Here is a 27,246-nt window from a genome sequence, read left to right on the forward strand (position 1 = left end):
GTTCCAATGCGTATGATATATTTTCCAAAGGTTGAGGTTGATGTTAGGTGGAATTGTTAACCAATGCCTCATGTTCCAAGCGTTTGTACAACAGCGAACGTGTAAATTACATTCCCAGGTCGACCTCTGACACCTACTGTGACACACGTTAGCTCATCTATTTGTACTTCGTGCTTCATCGTCATTCAGATTGCAGATCGGCGAGAAGCAGTGTGAGATGGTGAGATGGTTTGTCACTAAACTATTAAAAAAATGAATGGTTCTTTCATATTAGCTAGATCCATCTTTACATGATCTGTTATCCTTTAATTGCTAGATAATATGTTTAAAGATCTTCAAACGCTCAACTAACTACATTTATAGCACTACAGTTTCAACCCTAACCAATAATGATCCGTTTTATTGAGCAGTTCGGAAACCTTCATGGGAACAAGCTACTCACGCTATGGGTGTAACCTTGTTCCGAAGATCATCACCACTGCCAACGGCATTGATGCTTGCAGTCCAATTGTTCAGGGTACACTATAAAAAAAAAAAAAAAAAAAAAAAAAGGTAAAAGGTGCATGATGAGCCTCACGTGTCGTCCACCGAGGTCGCACGGTGTGAAAGGGAAATGTGCATGAATTCTCGTTGTAACGATGAAAAAGTGTAGATCCCATTCATTCACGCTATTTTTCGACCATCTTCTTCATTCTTTGGCAAGTTTTTTTATTCATCCAAAAATGCTTCACGCATCAGTGATGGAGGTGTGATGGTTTCTTGTACAGGTGTGAATTTAACCAGAAGAAATGTAAATCGTCATTGTCAATATTGAATGAATTGTACAAACATACTTTTGAACAAAAGCTAACCATCTGGAGCACATCAGATCATCGACTAGTAAATAAACACCTATTCGTCTGAATGGTATTATAGTTCACATCGAATGGCCTTTACCAACTGGGCATAAAATTAGATATTCAAGTAGCAAGCACCATTTTTTGCAATGATCGAACATCCTGGCGGACGAGGCTGTAGCGGTAACGGTTTTCATCGACAGGAGCAGATATCGAATCCCGTACGCAGAACTGACTATCCGACTCAAGGCTAAGTCTAGCAAAGGAATTGGTCAGTAATTAAAAAGAATAAAGCTTTAGCACATTTTAAGTATATTTTTGCACGGACGAAAGACATCCAGACAGTTTTAACATGAGATCTTTACTATCGATCATTTACTCTTCAATAGAAATAATCTGGTGATTCACTACACGCAAGCATAGTTATAAAAGTGGATATGCTAAACGGGAAGAAGGACAGGGTCATTCAAATTTGAACCATCGTGCGTTTTCCAATGGTCCGTGACGCGCACGGGAAAGCTGTGTCGTGCAATCCATGCTTTTGATTACATACCAGAATTAGAAGATAAGGTTTTCAAGAACATGCTTTTGAACTGTAATTCATCTTTTGCCACTAAATCCATTCAAACAGTGAGAATGCTTTGATGATCAGTGTAAATTTCTGCCTCCCAAACGTCAATCGTTTATAATGTCCCAAAATGAAAGTGACAGAACCAAGGTATGTAGATATAGAAGGTAGAGTTGTTTAGAGCAAATTGACATTTCTCGACCTGACATAACAGTTCCGAGGTGATCGAGGGGAAGGGTATTGAGAAGAGTGATGGCAGCATCGGAGGAGGCGCCGGTGGTGGTATCGCTTGCGATTTTTTGACGAAAAATGCAACCAAATATCGTCAATCGTCTGTGGGACAACACTTAATATGCGAAGATGACCCATAAATTAGCGAAATTGCTCAAAGGACTGAGAATCGAGGCTGTTTGTTCATGTTGGTAGCCCCATACCATATGTTTTTGTAAACAAACTCTGACATAACTCGACTAAAATGTCGCCCTGTCAAATCGATAAAAATCCACCTTCTAAATACATACACCTTGGACAGAACGCGAAATCACAGAAAATAACCCAAAGAACGAAAATTTCCCTCTTAAGTGGTGTTTACACGTATGTAGAAACGACTACGAATCAACCCGCCACAACTCTTGCTGAAATATTTTGTTCGCATGAACTGAAAAAAATGTTAATTTAAAAAAGAAATATATATTAAATTTTAAACAAAAGAATATTATGGAGCTGTGCTACCGGCCTCTCCCAATGCATTTTGATGGTTGCTTTTTCGTTGAGTAGTTCAACTCGATTGATTCGATCAACTGATCTGTCTCCCAACCTCACTTTACCTAGCTCTGCTTTGTCTTCCCTGATTTCTAGCGATAATTGTTGCACTAAATCATTGCTGCAAAAATACTTCAGTAGAAAATCTGTTCAGCTCTACTTTTCACACTGAAATTTTGTTGCGAATATAATTTATTTATAAATTTATTCGAATCATATCTATTTGTGCTCGGTAAATTCTAGATTGCCGACACCTGGTTTTTGTTTGACAGTTCTGCCGCATCTGCCGCTACTTGGGAACGTCTTTAACTTCGAACGTGTAACAGCCGCTTAATAAACATTGTTTTTTCGTCGGTCGAAGTAGGTGGAACGCGTGACACTTGCGCTTATTGATTTTGCCTTCTGCAGAATTAATATTTAGAGAGTTTTTACATCGTGTCTCCGGATTTCAGTGCCAGTGTTTCCGTTCTCAACTTCGATCCCCAGTTCGTAGCGGGAGTGGCCAGCGGTGTTACTTTACGGTGGTTAGCGATGCGTGCGTACTAGGGCGTGCGAGAGAAGGTCGTCACGACGTGAATCCGTGCATGATGAAATGATGAGCTGTAAATAGTGTTTTCGGTGTGCGAGTTAATCATCTCGTGCAGTTTGCTCTAGTCCTACTGCCTAGCAGGCTAGTGCACATTGCCTTTAACTGAATAAAGGATCCCGGTTTTCTGTTGGCGTGCGGTACAGAGAAAGAAGAAGCAGCAACTCCGAAAGTGCGTGTGTGGCTGTGCAAGTGATCTGCATAAAGTTTGTTCCGTTCCTTTCAACCGGGCTCCGGCTACGGCAGCAGCAGCATGGAGATAGCGCAGGCCGTTTCGAACGCGTTCTGGTCGACGAAAGTGTGGCTACCGCCGAACACCACCTGGGAAGACATTCGGCCGGGTGTGCGATCGGACGTGAACCATGCCGACTACCGGCACCTGATTTATCCGATTCCGATAGCCGCGGTGATAATCGTGCTACGCTGGGTCGTGGAACGGTACGTAAAAGGGGTGTGGAGGCAGGGTACAGGAACAACGGGACCAGAAAAGGCGGTGGCGGCAGCGGCGGCCGGGAATGCTTGCGATCGCGCGCCGCGTACACACATAACCTCAATCGCGCACGAATGCCGTTTCTCGGTGTTCGGTGTGTGCATGTGTATGCGGCGTTCGGTCTGCCCTCTCCGCGTATTAGCGCGAAATTCGGATCGATGTTTGCACGCGGCAATGGTGGCGATGGTGGATGAACGTGTGTGTATCCATATCAACCCTGTCTGCCGCTACGCGGTTACGCCCTTATAATTTCTGGAAACGGGAGAAATCATTGAAGGAAGCGAAAAATCCGCTCGCCCGTTTTTGCTCAGTGTTGTTCGCCAAGCAGACGGTGGATTGACCATCATAACGCACATCACTGCGGAACTACCAAGGCGATGGAGTGCGTTTGTTGGAGGAGAGTTTCACAAGATTTCATACAAAATCGATCACTTTAACGCATTTCCTTAACAGAATAAAGGATCCCGGTTTATATCGCTTCATTGATTGCTGCTTCACCCCGCCCTGGTGGTCAAAAACAAACCTTGTACAAACTTCCAAAACTACGCTCGGGACGAGACACACTCCGGGACCAAAATGGGTGCCGTTTGAATGATGTTTTCTTTCCATTCAGTGCGGCGAAACCGTTGTGCTTTCTCCGGCCTTTATTAGTCTTCATTCCCGCTCTCGGAATGCCGCTTTCTCTCTCTCGCTCACTCCCTCTCCCGTTACCTATCAAGTGCATAGTTTATGTTTATGCTGCAACCGGCCGTTGACAATGCACAGAGCATGCTTGGATCGTACCGGCATATTGAACTATGGGAAACCTATCATGTGTCTGTGTGTGTGTATGTGTCAAAGGGTCTGATCACTTTCAAGTCTTCCTGTGTCGAAGATCAATTGGTTGACCTAATTGATGATGATAGTAGAGTGGAAAAATACAAATGCTATCCAAACTCAAAGACGACAATTTGGGGATTTGTAAAAAAAAATTGTTGATAAATTTTGAATTACATTTTTACGAAGATGAAATGTCCAACCATCATCACGCATTAAACGGAGAATGGTGCCTTACGTGAAAGCCCTATTCACGATGAGCAAGCGATCCAAAATTCAGCTCAGAAAACCACGAAACACTCATCCACCCATCCCCCAACAGCGTACTGCTCGCGATAAGATTCGTTGACTTCGACCTCCAACGGTTCATTATCACCATTCGCTTCTTGCAGCCGATCGCTTCGGGGTTTGCATATACTACCCTCCCGTTCCACCCACTAGACATCCGGCGAGACATCGGTTCCACACACCATTTACATTATTGCACCGCCTGATGTGTCGACTATCGAATGGCGAAGGCTTAGAATGTAGCTGATAATGGGTAATCTAATCAAGCAAAAGTCACGCCAAACTGCTGCAAAATGCTCCCCAACAACTATATACAGAGCAGGGGATGCGGGCGCGCTTGTAGCAGCTATTGATGATGGTCGGACTGTTACGCAATAACGAGAGACGACGATCTGCTTGTCATCGTCATCGATTGTAAAATGAACCGCGAGAGAAGGGTGCGTAAATTGGTGATCGGACAATAATCGTACGATTAACCAGGCTATCGTTGTTCTTCTTGGAGACTACCTGTTTGTTTTAAACTTTAAACGAATAGTATTATTCACGTTTCAATTTAAGCGTTGCATTGGTTGTTTGTTTTCGTTTTTTTTTTCGAGGTACTGTTTGCAACAGTGAGTCACGCGTGCGTTCAGCACCACGAGGTTATCATCATTCATCACGTCATATTGCTATAGGGTCACGATGAGCGAGAAGTATCGATGGAAGTAAAACAAGCTTCGTCATACTTTACCCCAGTTCCAATTCGTCAGAATCGAATAGTGATGTCATAAAGAGTGGGTTGGTGTTGATTGGCCTCCTAATATTATAGCGCCTTTGATTGTAAACCCCAACAGTTAGTAAACAGTTGCATATTTTTGTATGTTACTGTTAACTATTTTCTGATAGGCTCAGTAGAAAAGGGAAGTATTTCCAGCGTCAGATATAGTTATCATTTCTTCGATCTTATCAACATTATTTACCCTGCCTTGAGTAATGGGGGTATGCTTTTAAAGTAGTAGAAATATGTAACGAAAGTGATGATGCGCTAAATGCCATAAAACCAGAACAGATTAAATGTTACAACGATGTTTCAACCCATTATTACTCATAACCCTGCCGCGTATGTTTTGTAGGCAAAAGTTTGTGCAAGCTGTTTGCTCTGTTGTGTTGTGTGCTTTAGCTTAAACCGCAATATTTGCTAGTTGTGTCGTACCCTTACCTATCTGTTGTGAATGCTATCTGCTGCATGTATTTCCACACTGTGTAAGCGCTGCGCTTGTTCCTATTTTTGGTAAACGTCTGTTGTTGTTTAATTTTTAACAAATATATAATAATTTGAAAGAGTTTTATTTCTATTACAACATGTAACTTTCTTTTAAACTTCCGACTACATTTAGTTGGGTTCCGAGCATCGTTCCGTTGTAAATGCTTATTATTTCACCAATTGGTTTGCTTGCTACACGGCACCCAACATTTAGGCGCCCTCGATTACACATTATCTTGCCCCGTTATATATTCTGTGACACTCATCTTATCAGCCTGCGATAAAAATATTCTCCCGTAAGCGAGAACAATTCATTCGGAAGCGTATCTCTGTCCCACGGATCACGGACATTGTTTCTTTATTTAACATGTTGTATGATTTATGTTAGCGCTTTCCAGGTGCATTTTGGCAGTGCGTTTTGCCGTTTAAAAGTTTGGCCGAACAACACGATAGAAAGGAAGCACACAAAACGTACAGCACACCACGCGTGTGCCTTATCGCGTTTGCCCATCCCCCCGCACAAGCTGCAGTCGTAAAGCTGTATTATCTTTGCAGCTGATACGCGCCGGCCCACCACCACCCCCCTGTTTGGATAAATCCCTACACACTTTCGATGGAATCACCCCCGCCCGGACACGCGTTGATAATAGATGTGGAGCGGTGGCCAGAACCGCTGTTTGGCCGGAAAAGTTACTAAGCGAGTACGGGGATACAAAAAGGCGGGGGCCAAACACGTCAACCTCTCGGCGGTGACTCGACATCTGCGAGAGTGTTTGACGCACTCTTCCAAAAGGCTCGACCTCCACCGGTACAGGTGTGCTCAGCTTTTTAGCTTCTTTTCCTTAATCATAAAACAAGCCTGTCTACTACCTGGACATTGCACGCACATCATACGACAGGAATGTTACGGTTATGAAGAGAAAATGACTAAACATAGGGAAGTTCTTTTTTTGTTGTGTGTGGGTCGGATTCGTTACCAGGCACCACTAGCAGAGCAGTGCGTTGGTGTCGTTTGTTAATGCTTAAATTTAAATTCGGCACTCAGACACAAATGACCGACGTCCGAACAGCAGCAGGACACACGTTTATAGTATAAAACGTTTTTTTGCGTCTCCATCCAAAGTCTCGTTGCATTACCAGGTTTCCAGCTGATAAGTTATCGGCAGTAATAAAGCCATTCGGCTGGGGTTTTTTTTGAGGAAATCTTCATTCTCTTCACATTTTTATATGTGTGTGCGCTGAATCATGCCATATCAGTGGAAAAAGAAGCTTTTTTTTTGTATAAGAGTATGCTCTTCATTACCAAAATAAATGTCTAGCATTATCGGTATGAGAAGTTGCTACACGCGGCTCTCACATACGTGTGCCACACCACTGTGCTTGCGTATCAATATCAATCAAATGCTCTTAACCTTCTGTACATTGTACCCCCTAGCCCCTCTAGTGTTGCCCCTCACATTGTGGATGGAATTTGATCACTATTAACTATTAAATTGAGGCCATGGATTTTGTGTAACAAACGAGTACATTGTGTTGAGCTTGTTGCTCCAGGTGGTGGCATGAGTCGGCGTGATCTTTGGACCAAGAACGGAATGAACCGTTTAGAAAGGGGAGGAGGATACGGTTTTAGAGCGTCTGGGTGGGCATCGTTGGAACGTTGGTATTTTAATATTGATTCTCTTAACTAGTGAAAGTTGGGGGGGGGGGGACCGTAAACAGGAAAGGAAAAAAAAGTACAGAAAGGTTCAAATTCTCATCTAATAATCCTTTTCGGTTTTGCAGATATTGGATCGCACCGATCGGTAAGGCGATTGGGATTAAGAGCACCGGACCGAAACCACCGAGACCAAATAAAATTCTGGAAGCGGCATACAATGTCAACAGTCGGCTTAGTCACAAAACGGTAAGATTGTAAAAAGGTTTTCTTTTTTTTCGGTATAGTAAACCGTTTGAAATGCCAAAGCAAACGTAAATGAATATTTATTTTATCGAATGTTTTCCCCATCGTACATCCAGCAATGAACGTTGTATTTTTTTTTTTGGGGGCAAATACAGTGACTTACACCACCTTCATACATTAGGCATGACTTGGAGCATAACCGAACACATAACGTGTCGGTAGGGTCAAGCAGAAGCCGAAGCTTGGTCAGTTCTGAAACGAAAGCAACCGACGGTTGATTCCAGGCGCGTTGTAATCATGCTCGTTGCTCGTGTTTTTTTGCGAGCAAACGCCTTTACACAGCAGCGTACTCGAATCGAATGAATCAATTTCTGTAGCAATAATCGTACGACCGGAAGTGATAAGCTTCGCACGTTTCGCCGTCCCGCTTTCCGCTTATTTCCGCCCGTTTTGTTTTTTTTCTTCCAAAATCGAACGATTGTAAACAGTATTCGGCTCGGCGAGTGTGTGAGAGATTAAAGATTGGGAGCAAGAAATTGCCCCGGATGTCCGGGCTGTGTCCTACACATCATCCGGTGGAACGGTGAGAGAGCGGGAAGTGGATGGAATTTATTTTTTTCACCCCGACACTATGGGCCTCCCACGTGGCGTGATGTAGTTTTAGTTGATTGATAAAGCCGGTCAGTGCAGTACACCACCAACTGCCACTGGTCAGAACTTGGCTGGATGTGGAGGGCGTTTATAGCGACAAACACAGGATCGATTAGACACTGAACAAAACAAAAACTATGGTCTCACAAAACTGCTGTAATTACACTCCGTCACGAACGTCATCAGAGCGCGAAATATGTTCAACCCTTTTCTCGATGAACGTGATACAAAAATGCATCCCAGTTAGTAGTAGCTTTTGTTCAGGTTTGACCGTGGTATAAGTAGCTGACGGTTCAGAGCGGCTTCCCCTGAAATGAACGAGTGTTACTACTGGCTCTGATTTGATTTTGTCGTTTTTGTGCTTAATGGTTTATATGCAAAGGCACGTCAATACGACGGGAGAGTCCGGCTAGTTGGGTAAATCGATAAATAGTTCCCTTCATCACGCAAACAGCCTGCCCGAAGAATCGGGGACTGGTCGGTTTCACACAAACCGTGTGGTGCCAGCCAGTCCAAGCTAGTCGCTTATCGTTGGATCGAAACGACGCATATTTCCTGATGGGGCGAGAATGTGTAGTAGCAGTAGCAATATTAGGTTTAATGTCAGCTTGGACGGCTCGTACCGAAAATTGCGAAACAAATGGTTTGTTTTTATTTTTGCATTTCATTTGCTATCGGTAGCTTTCTTTGTTGCTTCCTCGCTAATGCACTATACTACACACTGCGTTTGGCCAAAAAATTGGGCAAGATACACAACATCGCTTCGCTTACAGGTCAGAAGCAGCAAGAGAGATGGAGCAGATATACTTTGTTAAGAAAAGGAAAGCGCACACACATGACAGAATATGAAGAAGAAGCACTTCCTTTCGGGAAGCCTTCCAAGTGCCCAAGGGTGGTTGTCGCTTTGCCAAAAATACGAACCGAAACTTGGACTTTTCGTTAACTAACTCAAACCACTGGACACGACTTACTGCATTGTAGTTTTGTATGTACGGTTGATGCGTCCCTATGGAGGTTTTGGCACGGATGACAAACTTTAGCAAAAAAAAAAGATGTTAAAAACTTGTTCGTTTTAAAGGCTATTATTTGTTTCGTTGGGATAACCAAGCAATAGTTTATGAATATTGCTTGAGTTCGGGGTAAGAACAATTTTTCATTAAATATTTTTTTAATTGAACTGGAGGATAACGATAAAACGGTTCACGGGCGAGAAATCCGGTCGTATTGTAAGTTAAAAAAGCTTTAACAAAAAAAATCAGATGATAAAATGACTCTTGGACGAAAAACATTGTCCATCTCTCGTGCCCCGTTTGAATTGAACATATTCAGGCATATGTGTGTCTCTTAAGTGAGCAAGAAAAACAGAAATCTGTTTTTTTTTTTATATGGAAGAACAGTAAAGGAAGGTGCTATAATGGCGAGCTCTTTTAGCTGTACTTTGTCAACCATATTAATGACTTGTCATTAAAATGGCACCGGAACACCTGTAGCCTGTAAAGCCTTTTAAAACCATTTAGATGATCGTAAAACGATGTCTACATTAGGTTACCATATTTCTGATTCCGCTAGTTAGGTTTTAACATCCTGGTAAAGAAATCAGGAAATTACCGAAATTAATGCGCTAGCCTTAGGTTAGTTTGGGACGGTCCGGTGGGAGAGACGATAATGGCGCCGGTCTTCACGCGGCAGGACCGGGGGTTCAAATCCCACCTCGACCGCCTCCCAGTACGTAGGGCTGGGACAGGCCGAGACCTCTCAGGGTTGTAGTGTCAAGGATGATGAAGAATGCGCTAGTCCAAACGATGCTCCACGTAATGTAATGTAATCTGAATTTTTGTTTAACGTCTAGAAAATGTCACTGATCACTGCTTACGACATCCTTTTTCAGGGATTCCTGTGTTAAATTGCTTACATGTGCCTGAGTTTTGTGATAGTGAATATTCAACATTGCTGTGAATATTCCTTTCTGTGGTTTGAATATTCTTCTCCTTAGTAGCGGTTCTCAATTTTGCACTACAATGCTTTATGTGTAAGTCTCACTATAGAGGCGACCCGGTGGTAGAGGCAACAACGGCGCCAGTTCTCACACGGCAGGACCGGGGCTCAAATCCTATTCGGGCCGTTTCCTCCGTAGTGAGGATTGACTATCCAACTATGCGGTATCATTAAGTCTAGTAACGCCGTGAAATGGCAGACACCTAAAACCTAAGAGAGGTCGTTCGGCCAAAGAAGAAGAAGAGTCTCACTATATTTGATTATATATTTCTGCAAACATTGCACACGTCGTTTGATGTCACTAAATGCATTTTGATTTAAATTGATGCGTTCCCATAAGCATCAGCCGGTAATAATGAATAATTAATAGGAGTCTTGCAGTGGTCCTCTAAGTTGGACACTATATGATGCTAAACCATCTCTTCAGCAAATATGAATTTTTAACACAGTGAAGGTTACATCCTATTACGGAGCAAAGTAAACCAAACAGAACCCTAGCTGAGATTGTCTAACTAGCAAACCACTCATGGACGTTGCTGCAGAGGGACGCGTTCGCATAAAAATTTTGAATATGAACCCATATGAATGGTGACCAAGGAATACAATGGTCAAGACAAATGCTGCACTTGCCGCTGGAAACAGGTCTCGCCACTCATTTAGTCGCAGCTTTTACCAGGCTGGGGAAGGGGCTAGTTGGTTGGTCGATGGTGTCTCCAAATCAAACAGAATTTATACAAGCAGAACCTTTCAGCGTGAAGTTTCCGCCGTCAACACACCCGTGTCCGTTGCGCGAATGTCCAGCAGCTAGCGAGCACCTCCTTCCGTTTCGTTACCTTTCTGGGAGCAGCTTATTAGCCTTCGTCACAATTTCGCTGACGGGAAGACGGGGGATGGAATTTACGTCGATGGAATATTTAATCTAGTCGCTCGGTCCTCTCTCTCTCTCGTGGCGCGGAGCGAAAAACTACAATCACGAGGCGAATGCGCGATAGATAGCGTGTGAGTGGCTCATAATATTAGTACCGTGGAAGGTCGAGGAAATATGAAGTGCGTGTGGCATAGGGGTGGACAGGAGGGAGGTTCGTAGCACAATATAGTCGCGGCAGTATCTGGGCACGTTGACTGTGCTATCGTACATGCTGGATATCTCTGTCTCACTTTTGAGCTCGCCCTCGCCAACTGCCTCCAACCGGCGACTCGGCCTTTGCCATGTGCGCGATAATGAAATTGACGGACGCTCTTACCACTTCGGCATCAAACCGCGAACGCACCACTTTGAGAGCTGGAGAACAATATCTCCGGTGAACTACGCGAAAATGGCAACGCCAGTGGAGGTCGCTGAGGCAAGATCGGGTGCGCGATCTGTGCGATTTCGTAGCTGTACGCGCTCAGTAAACCAGTGTGTGCACAGTCCATGATCTGGAGATTATGTAAGCAACCGTAACGGGGATGGGGCACAGAACCGTGTTGTTGTGTCACACGGTGGAAGTAGCTCAATATAGCTGCTCAACTAAAGGAACTGGTGGGATTTATTATTCCAACACACTCCGAGACCGAGGCTATAATTTGCGTTATAAAACATCCTTTTTCACGTGATTCTTTTATTGTCAATCGTCCATAGTATTCTATTCGGGCGTACCTTACAATGACTGTCGTCAGCAAACCTCAATATGTCTGCCTCTGCAGTGTCTGAACTTTCAACGATAATGGTATGAAGGTTAAGTAAGAACAGTACATATTTGATGAACAGCTTGTGTATTCTTCCTGTTGAAAGACTATATATAGCCAACACACTCCGAGAATAATCAGCGTGAAATCGTCCAATAGGAGCCGCACTAATGAAATTATCATGCCGCTTTCGGCCACGATCCGCTACTTTCACTTGATTTCTCCATGCTCTAGGGTCACATTAATCGGAAGGGTTTTAGGGTCTCCTCGACGTCAGTGTCATCGATATATGCTGGTAGTGGTGGTCAAAGTTAGGTCTCTCGGGTGTGTGGGTATCCAAATGCGCTAGGACTGGTTTTATTTCCGGAGCGTAATTTGTTTGCTGGTTTTATCTTTTGTATTGCTGTTGCGTATGCATGTCATACTACAGCCTGAGGAAACTTCTCCACTCTAAATACCTGTCGGGATTGTACAGAACATTTAAAGTCCCAGTACTCACATACGCCTCTGAGACATGGACTCTGTCGAAAACTGACGAAGCCCTCTTACCCGCGTTCTGGTGGAAGATGCTCAGAAGGATTTTTGAGCTATTATCTTACCATCGTGCAGCGCACTAGACTCGCCAGGCTCCGGTGGGCTGGTCACGTCATGAGAATGACACCGGACGACCCGTAAAGTCCTTTTAGGCCGTCCACACGGACAGAGGAGGCGTGGTAGGCCCAAATTGAGATGGAGTGATGGCGTTGATGCGTCCGCCAGAACGGCCGGGATAACTGGACCGGGCAGACGACGGCGCTAAACCGTGAGCGGTATCGAGGATTGTTGCAGCAGGCCAAGACCGCAAAGCGGTTGTAGCGCCTGATAAGTAAGTAAGTTGTGTTCTAGTGTTGGAACCTTTTTGTAGCAAAGATTGAAATCCCCTTCTCTTTGATTCACTGGCGCTTGTCAATGAAAGCTTTCACTTCAATGGTGGTTGCAATAAACGACAGCAAAATATTGTCGTCGAGAGCACACGAATGCACACGCCAGCTGGAAACAGTTGAAATCAATTAAAAGTTTCATTCGCATAGCAGCAACACACCGTGCTGTTGAAAGTGACCGTCGTCGGTCCAACACAAACCCGACCAAATGCTTTACCTGATACAAGACGGTTTACACATTGAATGCGCTTTCTTGCCACAGTTTCCCCCGGTTTTTTGTTTCCGCAATCGAATGAGTTTCTTCCCAAGCGCCGGTTCGAATACGAAAGTATTCATTATTTGAAATGCCAAAAATACGCACACACACATCAATAACATTTCATAACCCGGATGGGGGCGTATAAACAACCACCCAACCCACCCAAGAAAGCCAAAAACAAATCGAAACAAAACACTTGCACTAAAGTCGTGTGTGTGTATGTATTCTATTCTATCAACAGTCTCTTGTTGACCTATACGCGCTCTCTTCGCGCTTCGTTCTAGTGGAGGTGTGTGCCGGATCGGCCCTGCGTGCGTGAGTTCGGCCAAGAAACTGGCTGGCTGGCGTTGTGCTCTAGATTTCTGGAGCATGACGAGATGCTTGTGCTGTGGTTTGTGTTGGAATGCTACCGAATAGAAAACACGAAACAATTATTGCAGATTGCCAGAACAGGCGCTCCCGGGGTCAGCTGAAAGGGGAGCAGCTTGGACATATGATGTGATGATTTAGGTCTTTATTTGTGAAGCAATTTCCAAGTGGCCTTTCGCGTGAAAGCGTACCGTATGTGTGAAAAGAAATGAGCTGGATATTGAAATACGTTCTAAGGTAGGAGTATAACATGAAGGATAAGTTGTACCTTGTCCAGAAACACAACTAGCGCGAACAAATCCTGGTCACGACACCAAACAATCCTCACCATCTCTCAGACTCATATTGAAGCGATCCGGTGGCCGAGGTGATAACGGCGCCGGTCTTTACACGGCAGAAATGGGGTTTAATCCCATCTAGACCGCCTCCCCGTACGCAGGGCTTGACTACTTTACTACGGGTAAAATAAGTCATAGAAAGCCAGAAATGGCAGGCCGAGACCTCTCAGGGTTGCAGCGCCAAGGAAGAAGAAGATCCCAGACTCATTGTGTGTCACAGAGGCGCGTGCTGTCTCCTGAAGGTATGCAACGCTTTAGCGAGTCAATGACAGTGAAAAGAAATGGTAAATGTTACTCAATCTTCAACCTGACTGTATTACGGTTTTGGAAAACCCAACTAAAAATGATGCCATACAAATGCCGCTTGTTCGTTGGCCACGTTTGTTACCAAAAAAAATGCCTCCAAAATTTCATCTGTACATGGAACCGTTTTTGGTTCGGACGATGTTTGCTTCATAAGTTGTCCACACCACAGTTGTTGCTTTATTCGTTTCACTTTAGCTTTCACCGTTTAAGGTTTCGCGCTGTGTACCTATTGATTGTTATTCCAGCAGCGGAAAACCATTACTATCGGTAAAAGGCAAATCCGGCATTAAACTTCAACTGCCGCTGAGAGAGCACATTGTTTGGTGTATTTTTCGACTTCCGTATCCAACAAGTTTCTCAACCTGTGTGCTACTGAAAATCAATTCGTTATCGTACAAACGGAGCAAATTCACATCCTTAGCTATACCAAGTTCTCATGTTTCCCCTTATCCCCGTAGACGATGCGGCTAGTAAAGCAGGTGGATATGACGGAGCGACACATCGAGTACTGGTGGCGACGGCGCCGGGCACAGGACAAACCAACGACGCTGGTCAAGTTTTGCGAAACGTCCTGGCGGTGCATCTACTACACGTACAGCTTCATCTTCGGTTGCATCGTGATGTACGACAAGCCGTGGCTGTGGGAGATCAAACACTGCTGGTACGGTTACCCGCACCAGTCGGTCACGAACGACATCTGGTGGTACTACATGATCTCGATGGCATTCTACTGGTCGCTGACCGCCTCCCAGTTCTACGACGTGAAGCGAAAAGATTTCTGGCAGATGTTTGCCCACCACATGATCACCATCCTGCTGATGGCGCTCAGCTGGGTGTGCAATCTGCATCGGGTCGGTTCGCTCGTACTGTTGGTGCATGACTGTGCAGACATTTTCCTGGAGGTAAACAACATTCGCGGCTCCGTGGCGCGCGATTATTTAAAATAAGAAGTAAAAGTAATTTGGCTATCAATGTCTCTCATCCCCCAACAGTCCGCTAAGCTGACGAAGTACGCACAGTATCAGAAAGTGTGCGACACGATCTTTGCCATCTTCACCGTTGTGTGGATCGTGACGCGACTGATTCTGTACCCGCGCATCATCTACAGCTCGTCTGTGGAGGCGCCACAGATTCTACCAATGTTCCCGGCGTACTACATCTTCAACACGCTGCTCATACTGCTGCTCGTGCTGCACATATGCTGGACCTATCTGATCGTACAGATTGCGATCAAGGCAATCAAATCGGGCCAGGTAAGGGGGATTATAATGCTTTGCTCGCCAATCACAAGTGTACACTAAAGCTCCGTGGTTGTTCCTCTCTTCAGATGGAAGGCGACGTGCGGTCCAGTTCCAGCGAGGAAATCTCCGACAGCTCGGAAACTTCACGCCCACTACTAACGAACGGCGGTACGCCCAAGAAGCAACCGAACAAAAACGGAACGACGGGCAGTGTTGGTGCTTCCCCGAAAAAGAAACAATAAATTGTGTGTCGGCACCTTTGCGCAGACCAGCCGTTCGGACAGACCACTCATCACCTTAGAACCGCATCACGGCGTGTGTATCACGTGTAACAACGTACCATAGTGTAGAGGGCTGCAACTACAACAAAATAATAATATTTTGGGATACAAAAAGGGGGGGGTATCGGCTAAACCTTAACCCTTCCCGTATCCGGCACTTCAACAACCCTGTTTTGCCTCCTTTTTGGCCTTGGCATGGCGTAACGCGGGTTTTGTGCTAGCTCCTGAACTATACCCCTCCGTAACGTATTGATCAGGTCCATGATCTAGTCGAGCTTTGAACCGGTCATACATACACACATCCTCCTATACTGTTACTACAATACAACGTAAATTCCTGCCGTAAATAGTAAATAGTGCCCATTACAAAAAAACAAAAACAGTGCTATTATTCAGTTAATGGCGCACAGAACAGAAGAAAAACGCTATTAGGAGACAGTTAACCGAGATGAAAAACTCTGTGTGCACGGGGATATGAAAAACCAGTTTTTTATAAGGTACATTTTGTTAGTTTGTTTTTCCCCTCTTTTTTTTCCCTGCTATATAGAATACATTTAAAGTATAGTTGAATAGAGCTAAAATAATTTGATAAGCTTTCCTCCTTCCCGGAACCGTGGAATCGTGGGCAATGCTTTCGTGCGTTTAATGACGGAAAGTTATGTTTGTGTACGAACAAATAGCTGTAAGGGGGAGGGTAGCAGCATAACCAGCATAATCAAATGAGAGCAAGCTAATTTGGGGAAAACTCCAGCAGCAGCAGCAGCTAGCAGATAAGTATTTATTAGCTAAGAAACACAATACGGAAAGAGAAGGGAATGAATTGCATTAAAAAAAAAACAAAACAAACCGACGAAAAAGTTGTTCAGTCGAAAATGAATTGGTTTGAATTAGATAAAACTATGAGAAGGGAAGAGGAGCAGCAAATGTTTGTGTTGAAACAAACCATCTCCAGTGGGGAGAGGATTAAATAATAAATAGTTTAAACGACGATGACGACGAGAAAAAAGAAAAAACTGTTTGTACTGTGTTTGTGTGTGTGTGTGGCACTTGGCCGCACTAATTAACAGTTTGTCTGTGCTAAATGGCGATACATTCCCTAAACCGCCGCTCTGACCTTCTGATTCTGAGCAGGCTCATTCGCGCGGTCAGTAACGAATTGAAGTGACAAAAAAAGCGTCAGGCAAATTGCGACATTAAATTGCAAATTAGTTGGTGAAAGAAAGGAATATTGCATTTGAATATTATACAGCAAAAAAAAGGATTACTTTTAAGCTTTTTGGAAGTTTTGGTAAATAATAGATGAGTCTATTCGAATGGTTAGCTAAATACTCGACAAACTATCGGTGTTGCAGAGGCATTGCTGCAGAATAGTGGTGGGCAAAATGATGCTTTGGTTTGGGATCGATCCCGGAGAGTAAGTCGGGAATCGGAATCGGTTCTGGATTCATCTGGTTTTAAATCTGGTTCTAATTCAACCATAAATACAATTATCTAGCAGCTGGCCAGTCTGTGCCTTTTTGATGATATTATGTTACGATACGGTTTTCTAGCTTTTTACTGGTATTTTGTGCGAATGATTCACAACGTACTTTGAAACAAAATGCGCAATAGAAGGCCAACGTTTAAAGTAATCCAGTGCAATAATATGACTCACACGGCAAGACCCCGAGTATCGAATTCATTCTGAACTTGGTCCCGGAACCGGAGTCGAATCCGGAATCGGAATCAATTCCACAATTCGAGTCAGAATCGGTACCGATTCGGAGCGCCCATCACTACTGCAGAATATCATTGATCTAACATTGATTGCACAGATTGAGCAGCAGTTTCTCCAGTAATGACTCCTCAATCCTTATCGCTTTTGTATGAAAATAAAAAGGCAAGATTTTATTTTTTGTGTCGCTTTACCAAAGCTTACATTTATGGAATGGGCGGGTCAGTCAAAAGGGGGGCCGGTACCATGCGTGACGATATGTGACGAGCAGACGTTCCATGCTTCAATCTGTATATCCTCTATAAGACTGCGTAGCAGAGTACAGTAAACAGAAAAGAAACACATTATATTGCGATGCCGCCAGAAGGTGATAGAGGGGGAATCGCCCAAACCTGAGAAAAGAAATAATCGGGAAAAACGTAAGAAGCGGTTGCTAACTAAGTGTTAATAGTAAAAATTTTATAACGATACAAGATTCACTTACGGAAGGAATCCAGTTTTTGAAATCTTTGCTTGAGTGTCCTTACTGAACCAAAAAAAAAATGTATATCAAAAACTACATCCGGTTCTACGCGTGTTCCGTTTAACATTTATTACTCAACGGTGCTGGTCCTGGCTTGGTCAGCCAACATTCACCACATTTGTTCTGCGTCTTGTTCGTACTTTCACTGGTTGGCTGGGTTGCAGCTTTTCCTATTGCACTCCCGAACGATGACGAACGATCCAAACGGAAGCGTTAAATATCATCTTACCAAGCGCTTGATAGATAAATGTTCACAACGTGTAATAAGCATACGAAAGGGAATCTTCTTCTATTTTCACCTGTAGGTCGCTAGAAGAACAGTGTGAAAAGTGCCGAAGTTTTAGTAGGATACCGCAGATCGCAAAGCCCTGGGATAGGGAGATGGCAATGTAAAACAGTGAGCCAATAGTTAAAGAATAAAGAAAAACCTGTTTCGAGGGAACAACTTAAGGCTGATGGGAAGATATGCTTATTTCATGTACTTAAATGAAGGAAATTAAGCTCCCTTTTTAATTGTGTTCTTTTGGTAGAGAACTTTGAGCGATACGCCTGAAAGTATGCAAAACATACATATATGGTTTACTATAAACAGGGATGCTATAAATGATGTTCGTATTCTTTCAGGGCCAGTCGATGCAGGGCCGTGTGCGAGTAAACTAATATCGTTACACTTCTCAACTAGTGAATGCTCTACGTAATACAACTTCAGTCGGATCTAATGTTCGATCTTCATTATATTTTTCGGAGTCGCCTCAGGAGTTCTTACGATCGCCGCGATCATCATATAATCACAGAGTTGAGCACGTGCTAAACACATGGCCTTGTACAATCTTGTGTCCGGTAGCATCTTCACGTGCCTTAACCGCCAATGAGCACAGCTAGCTCATGGTTCATTCTCCTTCTTCACACGCCCTTCTCTCACACACCGTCAAAGATAGGTTGGTGTCCTCCGCCGGCATAGTCCAGGACTCGTGTCCGTAGAGGACGAACGGCCGTTCCAGGGTGCGGTAAATGGCGCATTTCGTGTATTGTAGGATCTCAGTAGTCTTTGGAGTAGTAGGGACGGATCCCCTGAACAATGCGCATTCGGATTTCGCTGCTTACGTTTTTCTCCGAAGGTACGATCGTGCCAAGGTAGCAGAACTCCTCCACTAACTCAAGGAGGGAGGTCCATCCCATCAAAGCCCATCACTGCTAACCGAATTGTGGGACTTCATCCAAGGAATTTGTCATTGTCATGCTAGGTCATATTGGTTCTGTAGAAGTCCATACATACGCGGTCCGCATCCGTACAAATTGAAAACATATTTATTTCTCGATTTTAACAACTTATTGCAGAATCGTGTTTTACCGCAGAGAATTTCAATGATTGCGTCAGTAACGGTCACTGTATTCCGGGAATAAAATCACACCCTTTAAAACACCTTGCACACAAAGCGGGGATACTCTTTGCGCTCACAAACCTTTTCTGCCTCACACTGCTCGCGCGCCTTCGCTAAACAGTGAGAACAGTTTGATACAATTATTTTTACTAATCTTTTTTTCTGACACTTTGAACATGGTGTTTTGCAAGCGTATTGTACAAAAGCCACCCCCCTTCCTAGTCTGGGCATTTAACCCCATTATTGATCCCAGAATAGTTCTGTTATTGCCACGACTAATTTGTTTTCTCTATTGGCGAGCAATGTCGATAAAGTTAAGTTCAACTGGATTTTGTAACTTTATCTACAAAAAACGGCAAACCAGCACTCCTCCTCACACACACTGTCAAACCAGCCCTCATTTACACTATTTCGCTTAACATAGTTTTCCTTCTTCGTTGTTTCTATCATTATTCTCTGCCACAGCGCTTAGTGGGTTTTTTTTTTGTTATCAACTTTCTATTTATCACGGTATCAGTTTTGCTCCATATACACACACACAAATCACATTCATTCGTACGCTCCCACTCTCAACACAGCTTTTCGCTCACTCAAGCTTAACAGTAATTCCTCTTATTCCTCTCGGTTGCACGCGCACCTGTCTACCGTCTTTCGGTTAGACCCATTCCGCCTGGTGCTATGACTTTTTGCCCCCGAGTAAAGGGGTCCGTTCGGCGGCCACGGCCGATCCACCGCTGCTCCGAGCGCCAGCCACCGAACCGGACGAAGGTCCTGCCAAATCGCCACCGATAAGGCCCGGTGCGAGCGTACGCAACGGATGACTGACTAGCGTTGGTTGCGTGACCGAACCGAACGGCCGGAATCCTCCCGGTCCCATAAAACGGCCAATGGTAGAAGGGCGTTGGGATGAGCTCGGCGGCGGTGGTGGTGAACCCATGTCAAGTCGCAGGCTTCCACCGTTACGTCGCAACTGTAACAAATCAATAAAGGGTTGCATTTTTCGTAAAGTTTTTCCATCGCAGACCTATTGCTATTTGCTTACGTGATTGTGATGCAACTCATGCAGGTACAGCGTACTAAGACACATGTCGGCCGTCGTAAATTCGTACGGTGCCGGAACATTCGTGGGCATTTCGGCGTACAGACTGCAAAAGGGGAAAATGTTTTGTTAATGCAACCCTAGCGTCACTTACACACTGACCGAATCGCTCACCTCGAAAGTAGTCCGTTGCGTGATCCTTCCGCAGGACCTTCGCGGCGGGACATGCCACCCCGATTGCTGAAGACCATCGCATCGGTGCCGGCTGCATACCGGCTCGCTTCGAACTCCTGCTCCAGCCCCATCGAACCGGGAGCAACGCTTGCCGACTGCACGCGGCCACTGGTGCTTGCTTGTGGGACTTCTGGCGCCAACGCCGGTGCGCCCGCTTCGTCATCGTTTTCGTTAATGTCGGCCAGAAAGGTACTGCGGCTGGGCATCGGTGCTACCGTACTGGCGTCGGTAAGATTTTGCTGCAACATTCGCTCAAAATCGTACAACTGTGGTCCGAAATGGTATTGGTGGGACGACTGTACGCCTGGCCCGTGTTGTGCCGGTTGATGGTGCGCCGCTGATGGCATCATTCCTTGCCCAAAGGCCGGCGTCATCGGTGGAATCGGTGAACCAAACCCGCCGAGATGCATCGACAGGCCAAGGTGCTGCGAGTTGGAAAGATTGTGTGTCTGCAGAATGGGCTGAATGATGGACGAATATTCCGCGCCCATGCTTTCCATCGACAGTAAACTCTGACCCATCGCGGTTGGGTTGTGCAGCCCGAGCAGCATGCCCCTTTGCCGGTTCAGGTCCTGCAGCGCGTGTCGTTTGATGCCCTGCACGAACTGTTTCGCTTCCGGTGGCATCTGCCAGGTTGGATTGGTGAGCGTGAAGTGTACCAGCGAAAGCTCCGTTTTACCGTGCTCGCCCTGATTGTACGGTGTGGCACCGACATTCGGCCCGGTGGGCGGTGGCACTCCATGTCTGGGACCCGCACCACCGACATCATCCGGCGATATAAGAGGAGTTTCACTCTCACTATCCTTGTCGTCCGCCACGACCGGAATCTGCCAGTCGGGGTTACCGTGCTTGCGGACATCCATCTGGGCGAAGGAACACACGTCCCCAACGCCGACCACATCGACCGTAAAGTTGCGGAAGAAATCAACCAGCTGGGGAGATTTTGGCCGCAGATCGTACAGCAACACGAACGGTGCCACCAGCGGGCTGAAGAGTTCGTTCAGAATGTACATCTGTGTTTGGGAAGCATCGTTAGATATCGGAAGGACATGGAACAGAAGAAGGAAAAAAAAAACACGCAAGCTTACAATTTTAAGCTGGAAAAACAGTTCAAACTGATCGCGAACGTGTGAACTGTGCGCGAGGCCACGCCAGGATGAGGGTAGATAGTGCACGTGGGCCAACACGTTCCTTAGCAGCTGCTCCGGACACCAGACCATATTTTCATCCGGTATAAGTGATCTGGAAGGTTAAAGTTTACAGAAATGTTAAAGAAAACTACTCCTTCCTTCGATCCCTTCTCACTTTGCCGCACCTCGCAATGACACTGATCATTCCCAGGATCGTAAAGAGGGTAAGGACGTGCTGCACCTGAAACACATCCTCATCGTAGATGGCCAGCAGCAGTATAAGCGACGCAACACCACCAGCATCGAAAGCTATGTTTCTGTTGGAGAATAAAAGCATTATAAACTGCCCATAGCGTGACTAACGGTTCTAAACGGCACAAACCTTGCTATGACAGTTAGCAAGGGCGACGAGAAAGAATTCATATATTTTACCGCCGGTCGGTAAGCTCGGGTCAGCCGCGCATCCAGCTCGTGGTCGAGTTCGTTAAAGTGGCGCAAGTACAGCTTGCCGTACTGTGACCAACATCGTACACCCAGCGTACCGGGTTCTTTTTTTATTAGCTAAAACGAAAGGAAAGCTCGATGCAGTCGATCGTTCGGTTGATTACCATCGACAGCACTTACATCCGCATAGTTGAAGAAAAAGTACATCAACTGGCAGATGAAGATGAAGGGCGAGAGGATGATGTTGGCGATCGCGACCCACAGAATTTGCTTCGATAGCTTCGCTGCCAGCTCGTTCCGCATGTTGGGCCGTTTGTATTCTTCCCGCAGATGCCAACTGTTCTCGAACGGTGACCATGGTCCCCCTGCAGAGCGTTTGCGAGAGTTTAGAGGAAGGGAATATGGGTCATATATGTATATATGGGGCACAGTCAGCTTACAGAACAGTATTAATCCTATGTTGTAACGGAGCGCTTGACTCATTAGTACTACGTTCCCTAGTAATGGCAGCTTCTTCGTGGCAGGCAGCAACGATTTGTTCATCATGGCTACCATGTAGTTTTTAAATCTGTATTGAAGGAGAGTTCCGTAAGTACATCGTACCACACCGCCAGAGGTCGAGCCAGCGCCCCAATTACCTTAATATTCTATGGTAAATATCTAGCTCAGTCAGTTGCTCTTTGTTGATACTCATCTGTATCTCGGATTGCACTTCTCGAATGCACTTTTGTACCTCGTGCCAAGTCAGATTGTCCAGGTCAGCCTAAGCGTGGCGAAGAAAAACCAAATCCGATTAAGCAGACGCCGTCAGTATCGGGCAGAAGGGGCTCAACTTACATCCTCGATCTTAAGTGCTGTATTGTAGAACATCTTAATGTCCCAGAATTGGAAAAATTGATAGAAGAATTTAAACAGCCGAAAGGTCCAAAAGATCCCTGCCAGCACCAGGGCCAACCATTGAAATGCACCGAGCTTGGCCGCACACTCGGACACACCGATCATGGCATCGCCGAGCGATACTTTCGTGTCAAGTTCGATGATTTTATCGCTGCAAAGATATCAAAGAGCGCGGAGTTGAATTGATCGTACCTTGGAGTGCGTATTTGCAAAAGCTTACCGGAAAAGAATTCCATAGTCGATGCAGTTAAACATGTACGTGATCAGTACGACGACAAACACAAACTGGAAAAGCTCGAACAGCTTCTGCAGCATCATCACGTAAAATCCATGCTTCTGATGGTAGATGTACACGCGGGTGAAGAATGAATCCAGATCCTCGATGTGGTTCCAGCGGGCCTTGCTCGTCTCCGGAACGACATGTATAACCTGCGGTTCGTCCTCTTCCTCGATCGTGGGCGAGCGTTTGTCCGCGAACGGGTTGGTGTCCTGGTTGGTGAGTGTGTCGTACGTTTTTGCGTCAAACTGTCGGCTTGCCGTTGTCGTCATATTGTTTTTTTTGTTCTCAGCCACCGGCCACCAGGTCAGCTTCTATTTCGAGACGCAACGTTGTCGTCTTCCTGCTGTTGCTGCTACTGCTCCTGCTGCTGGCTGATTCTTTTTCCTGTGGTTTGCTCTAGTGGTGATCAGCGGTGTCCGATTGCGTTCCACAGACATTCACGGCGTGTGTGTTTGTGTCTGAGACGTGATTATGATACACAAGGGTCGTTTTACGATGGTTCCCCCTTTCACTTATGATGGGGCACGGTAGCTGCACGGCGGCGGTAGCATCTGCGGGAGGAAACGAATCGATTAGAGTGCTGCAGATGTAGCAAAAGTTTTGTTTACACTTGTTCACGCTCGAAAGGAAGTAAAGCGTTGGATTTAGATTGAGGCAACAAGTATTTTTGTCGACAAAGCGCGTTCGCACGTGTTTGCGCCATGCGAAGTCCAAAGGGAGAGAGATAACACACCGAGCGTTTTTCATTGATTAAACATGGCCGAGACATCGCCCATTAATGCGTCACTACTGCCTATTGCCTGTTTTTCGGTAAACTAGAACTATGGTTGATTCTTTCGTTAACTAAATTTCACGCCACCATATACTAACGAAAGACACACTTTTCGAATGTTTTGTTTTGCATGCAACCATAGATGCGACTATTTTTGTTGATCGCGGTAAGCACAAGGACACACACATTCACCCGCTGGCTCGTTCGATGTTGTTATGATGATGGTGTTGTGCGCTCGCACCACCTGTCTGTCCCGACCAGCTGATTTTCGCTTTCGCGTACGAGAGTTCCACACAATTTAATTTATTTTACACAAACACGAGCGCTTCCGCCAACGCTTCTTCCTTTCTGTGCTGTGTGAGTTGGAAGCTATTTTCGATGCATCGAAATATTTAACGTACGTGCGCTATGTTATGTGCGTATTCAGTTGAACGACCTTCGATAGAAATTCACCTGCGGTTGCGGGGAAATGGCGAATCGCAATAGTTTCTAGCAAGGCACCCCGCGTGCGTATGTACGCAGTTAACTTATTTCCACACCGTCCCGCGAGCCTTCCAACCGATCACCGACCACCGAACAAAGAAAACACATTGGTGCAATGTCTGGACGTTTTTTTGCTCGGTTGCCCGCTTGCTTACTTGCCCGTAATCGTATAACTTCCCTAGTCTGCACGCGATCAAAGGTTTATTATAATGGTACATACGACAAATACCCAAGGCCCCCACAACACACACACAAACACACTCTGCTGCTGTGATTTTGCTTTGTTTACGTACCAATAGAACTTGCAGGCAATAGAACAGAAACAGCTGAAATCTTGTACCACACGTTTCGGGTCGGATTATTTACAATGTCTACCAGCGCTGTCTTTGTGCCCTGCTTCTGGTGGAGAGCACTTGTCGAAATCAAACAGCATCGCTTTTGCGACTTGCAGTAATTCTCGCTGGTTTTTTTTTGCTGACCCCTTCCCACCTGTTTTCGTGCTTCTTTTGTCTAACTTCCTGACGGAATCATGACGGGTGTGTGTTTGTTGTTGTTTTTACAATGTTTGACAGCAGTGACATTTCGCGTAGGGTTACCCTTTCGGACATTTTATTTGAGGTTAAGTAGCTGTAAATTTTCTTAACAAATAACTTATCACACATTTAATGGGCTAAAACTGAATTATTTATGTTGGATAGCAGTTTTTATGCAATATGAGAGTTTTATTTTGATATATATTTCGTTTTATCATACCAAAAGTTTTCGAAGATGAACCCCCTACATTCGAATGTCAAACTTCGGCCTTCATCTTCGGATGGGCGTGTTTAGATTTGTACGAGTTCACTTCTGCGGATGCCACCGTGTGATTTTTCCTGCGGAATCCAAACATGTCGACGATTAATTTGCCACTGAATTTAACCGTTCGCGTGCATCCGGTAGTGTTGTTCCAGATTGTGGACGCCTACGAACGACGAAATGCCGACTCGGAACGTGTTATCGGGACGCTGCTCGGTAAGAAACGGAACGGCAACGCACCCGTGCCGACTGGCACCGCCGTCAGTAAACATAACCACAATCTTGTACCCGTATCGCTCCGTGTAGGTTCCGTGGACAAGGGTGTTGTCGAAGTGACCAACTGCTTCTGTTTGCCGCACAAGGAACACTCCGACCAGGTGGAGGCTGAGCTGGGCTATGCGATCGATCTGTACGAATCGAACCAGCGTGTCAATGCGTCGGAAAACATTGTCGGTAAGAAGGCTTGACTGCTGCACTCGGTGTTCCCAAGGGATGATACTTACGGTGGCCTTTTCCCTTGCACAGGTTGGTGGGCATCGGGTCATGAAGTTACAAATCACAGCTCCGTCATCCATGAGTACTACGCGCGAGAGTGTGCGAATCCGGTCCATTTAACGCTCGACACCTCCCTGACCGGAGCGAGAATGGGCATCAAGGCGTACGTGTGCGTGTCGCTCGGTGTTCCCGGCGGCAAGAGCGGCTGTATGTTTACGCCGATCAACGTGGAAGTGACAAGCTACGAGCCGGAAATAGTTGGACTGCAGCTGTGCATGAAGACGATCGGCATGCAGTCGAACCCGAACGTACCGCGCACGGTTTCGCCCATGCTCGACCTGGCGCAGGTAACGGACGCGTCGGACAAACTGCTGGCGCTGCTGTCCGATGTGCTCGCCTACGTGGACGATGTGTTGAACGCGAAGCAGCAGCCGGAAAATACGGTGGGCCGTGCGTTGCTCGATCTGATCCACTCGGTGCCGAACATGAGCGGCGATCAATTTGCGCAAATGTTCAACTCGAACGTCAAGGATTTGTTAATGGTGGTCACGTTGTCTCAGCTAATTAAAACCCAACTGCAATTGAATGAAAAGCTAACGTCACTCACATCGTTCCTGAACTAAAAGTGCAGCAGATCGGTACCGGAGCGTTGCGCTAGTGACTGGAACAATTTCATCCGACCACTAGCGGAAAAAAAGTACGGAAGGGTGTGCGCGACAAGTGTCCAAAAAGGAAAAAAGGAAAAGATAACGATAAATTATTCCATAATCGAGAATCGTCTTACGGTATTAATAAAGACAGCATTATTATGATGCTGAGGAATCGCCACAGAAATACGATTGTTTCCTGTTGCTTTGAGGCCAATCGGAATACAAAGCCAGGTATGGATGACACGCTGCATAAACCCTACCGAATGCACTACTCAACCTAGGAAGAGGATTAAAAAAAACCTCCAAAGTTTAGATATAATAACCCGTTCCGTAACCGGCCAATCAAATCAAAGCTCAGGTCAATAACCTGATGTTATGAATCAAAAAAGCATTTTACATGCTCTACTTACACCGACACTATCATTATTTAGCGATCTTCAAAATTGATTTGTTTGTCAATTTAATATGCACTCCCAATGCATGCTTCTTGAAAATGTGAACTGACTTTTCCACCGAAATACGTGTTTCCATCCTCACACAATCGATCGTACAGCATTGCAGTTCCGAATATGCAATGTGTTATGCATTCGTAATGCATTCATAAATGTTGCATCCGTCACACGTTTTGCGCCGTCCAGGTGACCTAATTTAATGACATCAGTTCCTCGCGACGAGCAAAAAACCTTTCCATCGGGCATAATATATTATGCCGTGATTTCAACACGGACACTGTTCGGGTGTAGCTATCCCAATAAATCAAAGGCGTACACGTGCACATGGACCGAATGAATTGAATTATGTATCGAACGCGATCGGAGACTTGGCAAATGATCACATCAATACTAGCCATCGAGATCCCTCCGACGAACGATCGGTGTGTTTTGAGATAAA

The 27,246-nt window shown here is 45.4% G+C and overlaps 3 protein-coding genes across 8 annotated transcripts; 2 read left to right on the forward strand and 1 right to left on the reverse strand.

The window, feature by feature from the left end:
- Window positions 1-2,495: 2,495 nt before the first annotated feature.
- On the forward strand, window positions 2,496-16,530 carry LOC118504466 (ceramide synthase 6). The gene is made up of 5 exons (XM_036038976.1): window positions 2,496-3,190; window positions 7,372-7,492; window positions 14,454-14,897; window positions 14,988-15,248; window positions 15,323-16,530. Exons 1-5 carry the CDS (start codon window positions 3,006-3,008, stop codon window positions 15,476-15,478), a joined length of 1,167 nt encoding a protein of 388 aa, XP_035894869.1. The 5' UTR covers window positions 2,496-3,005; the 3' UTR covers window positions 15,479-16,530.
- Window positions 16,531-19,040: 2,510 nt separating this feature from the next.
- LOC118504465 (autophagy-related protein 9A) lies at window positions 19,041-24,949 on the reverse strand. Of its 6 annotated transcripts, none has more exons than XM_036038970.1 (12): window positions 24,709-24,949; window positions 23,101-23,711; window positions 22,821-23,031; window positions 22,622-22,746; window positions 22,424-22,551; window positions 22,164-22,348; window positions 21,922-22,100; window positions 21,725-21,856; window positions 21,498-21,651; window positions 20,350-21,422; window positions 20,179-20,281; window positions 19,041-20,106 (listed from the first exon to the last, which is right to left on the reverse strand). In XM_036038970.1, exons 2-12 carry the CDS (start codon window positions 23,427-23,429, stop codon window positions 19,813-19,815), a joined length of 2,913 nt encoding a protein of 970 aa, XP_035894863.1. In that variant the 5' UTR covers window positions 23,430-23,711; window positions 24,709-24,949; the 3' UTR covers window positions 19,041-19,812. The 6 variants fall into 6 exon arrangements, with proteins under 6 accessions (XP_035894863.1, XP_035894867.1, XP_035894864.1 ...); XM_036038974.1 differs by lacking the exon at window positions 24,709-24,949 and adding an exon at window positions 24,386-24,557 and having other exon boundaries at window positions 19,128-20,106; XM_036038971.1 differs by lacking the exon at window positions 24,709-24,949 and adding an exon at window positions 24,334-24,557 and having other exon boundaries at window positions 19,128-20,106.
- A 250-nt stretch (window positions 24,950-25,199) lies between these two features.
- Window positions 25,200-26,539, forward strand: LOC118504468 (eukaryotic translation initiation factor 3 subunit F). The gene is made up of 3 exons (XM_036038977.1): window positions 25,200-25,426; window positions 25,517-25,663; window positions 25,736-26,539. Exons 1-3 carry the CDS (start codon window positions 25,303-25,305, stop codon window positions 26,326-26,328), a joined length of 864 nt encoding a protein of 287 aa, XP_035894870.1. The 5' UTR covers window positions 25,200-25,302; the 3' UTR covers window positions 26,329-26,539.
- The last annotated feature ends 707 nt before the right edge of the window (window positions 26,540-27,246 follow it).

This window comes from Anopheles stephensi, chromosome 2 (genome assembly GCF_013141755.1).
Source record: "Anopheles stephensi strain Indian chromosome 2, UCI_ANSTEP_V1.0, whole genome shotgun sequence".
Lineage (NCBI taxonomy): Eukaryota > Metazoa > Arthropoda > Insecta > Diptera > Culicidae > Anopheles > Anopheles stephensi.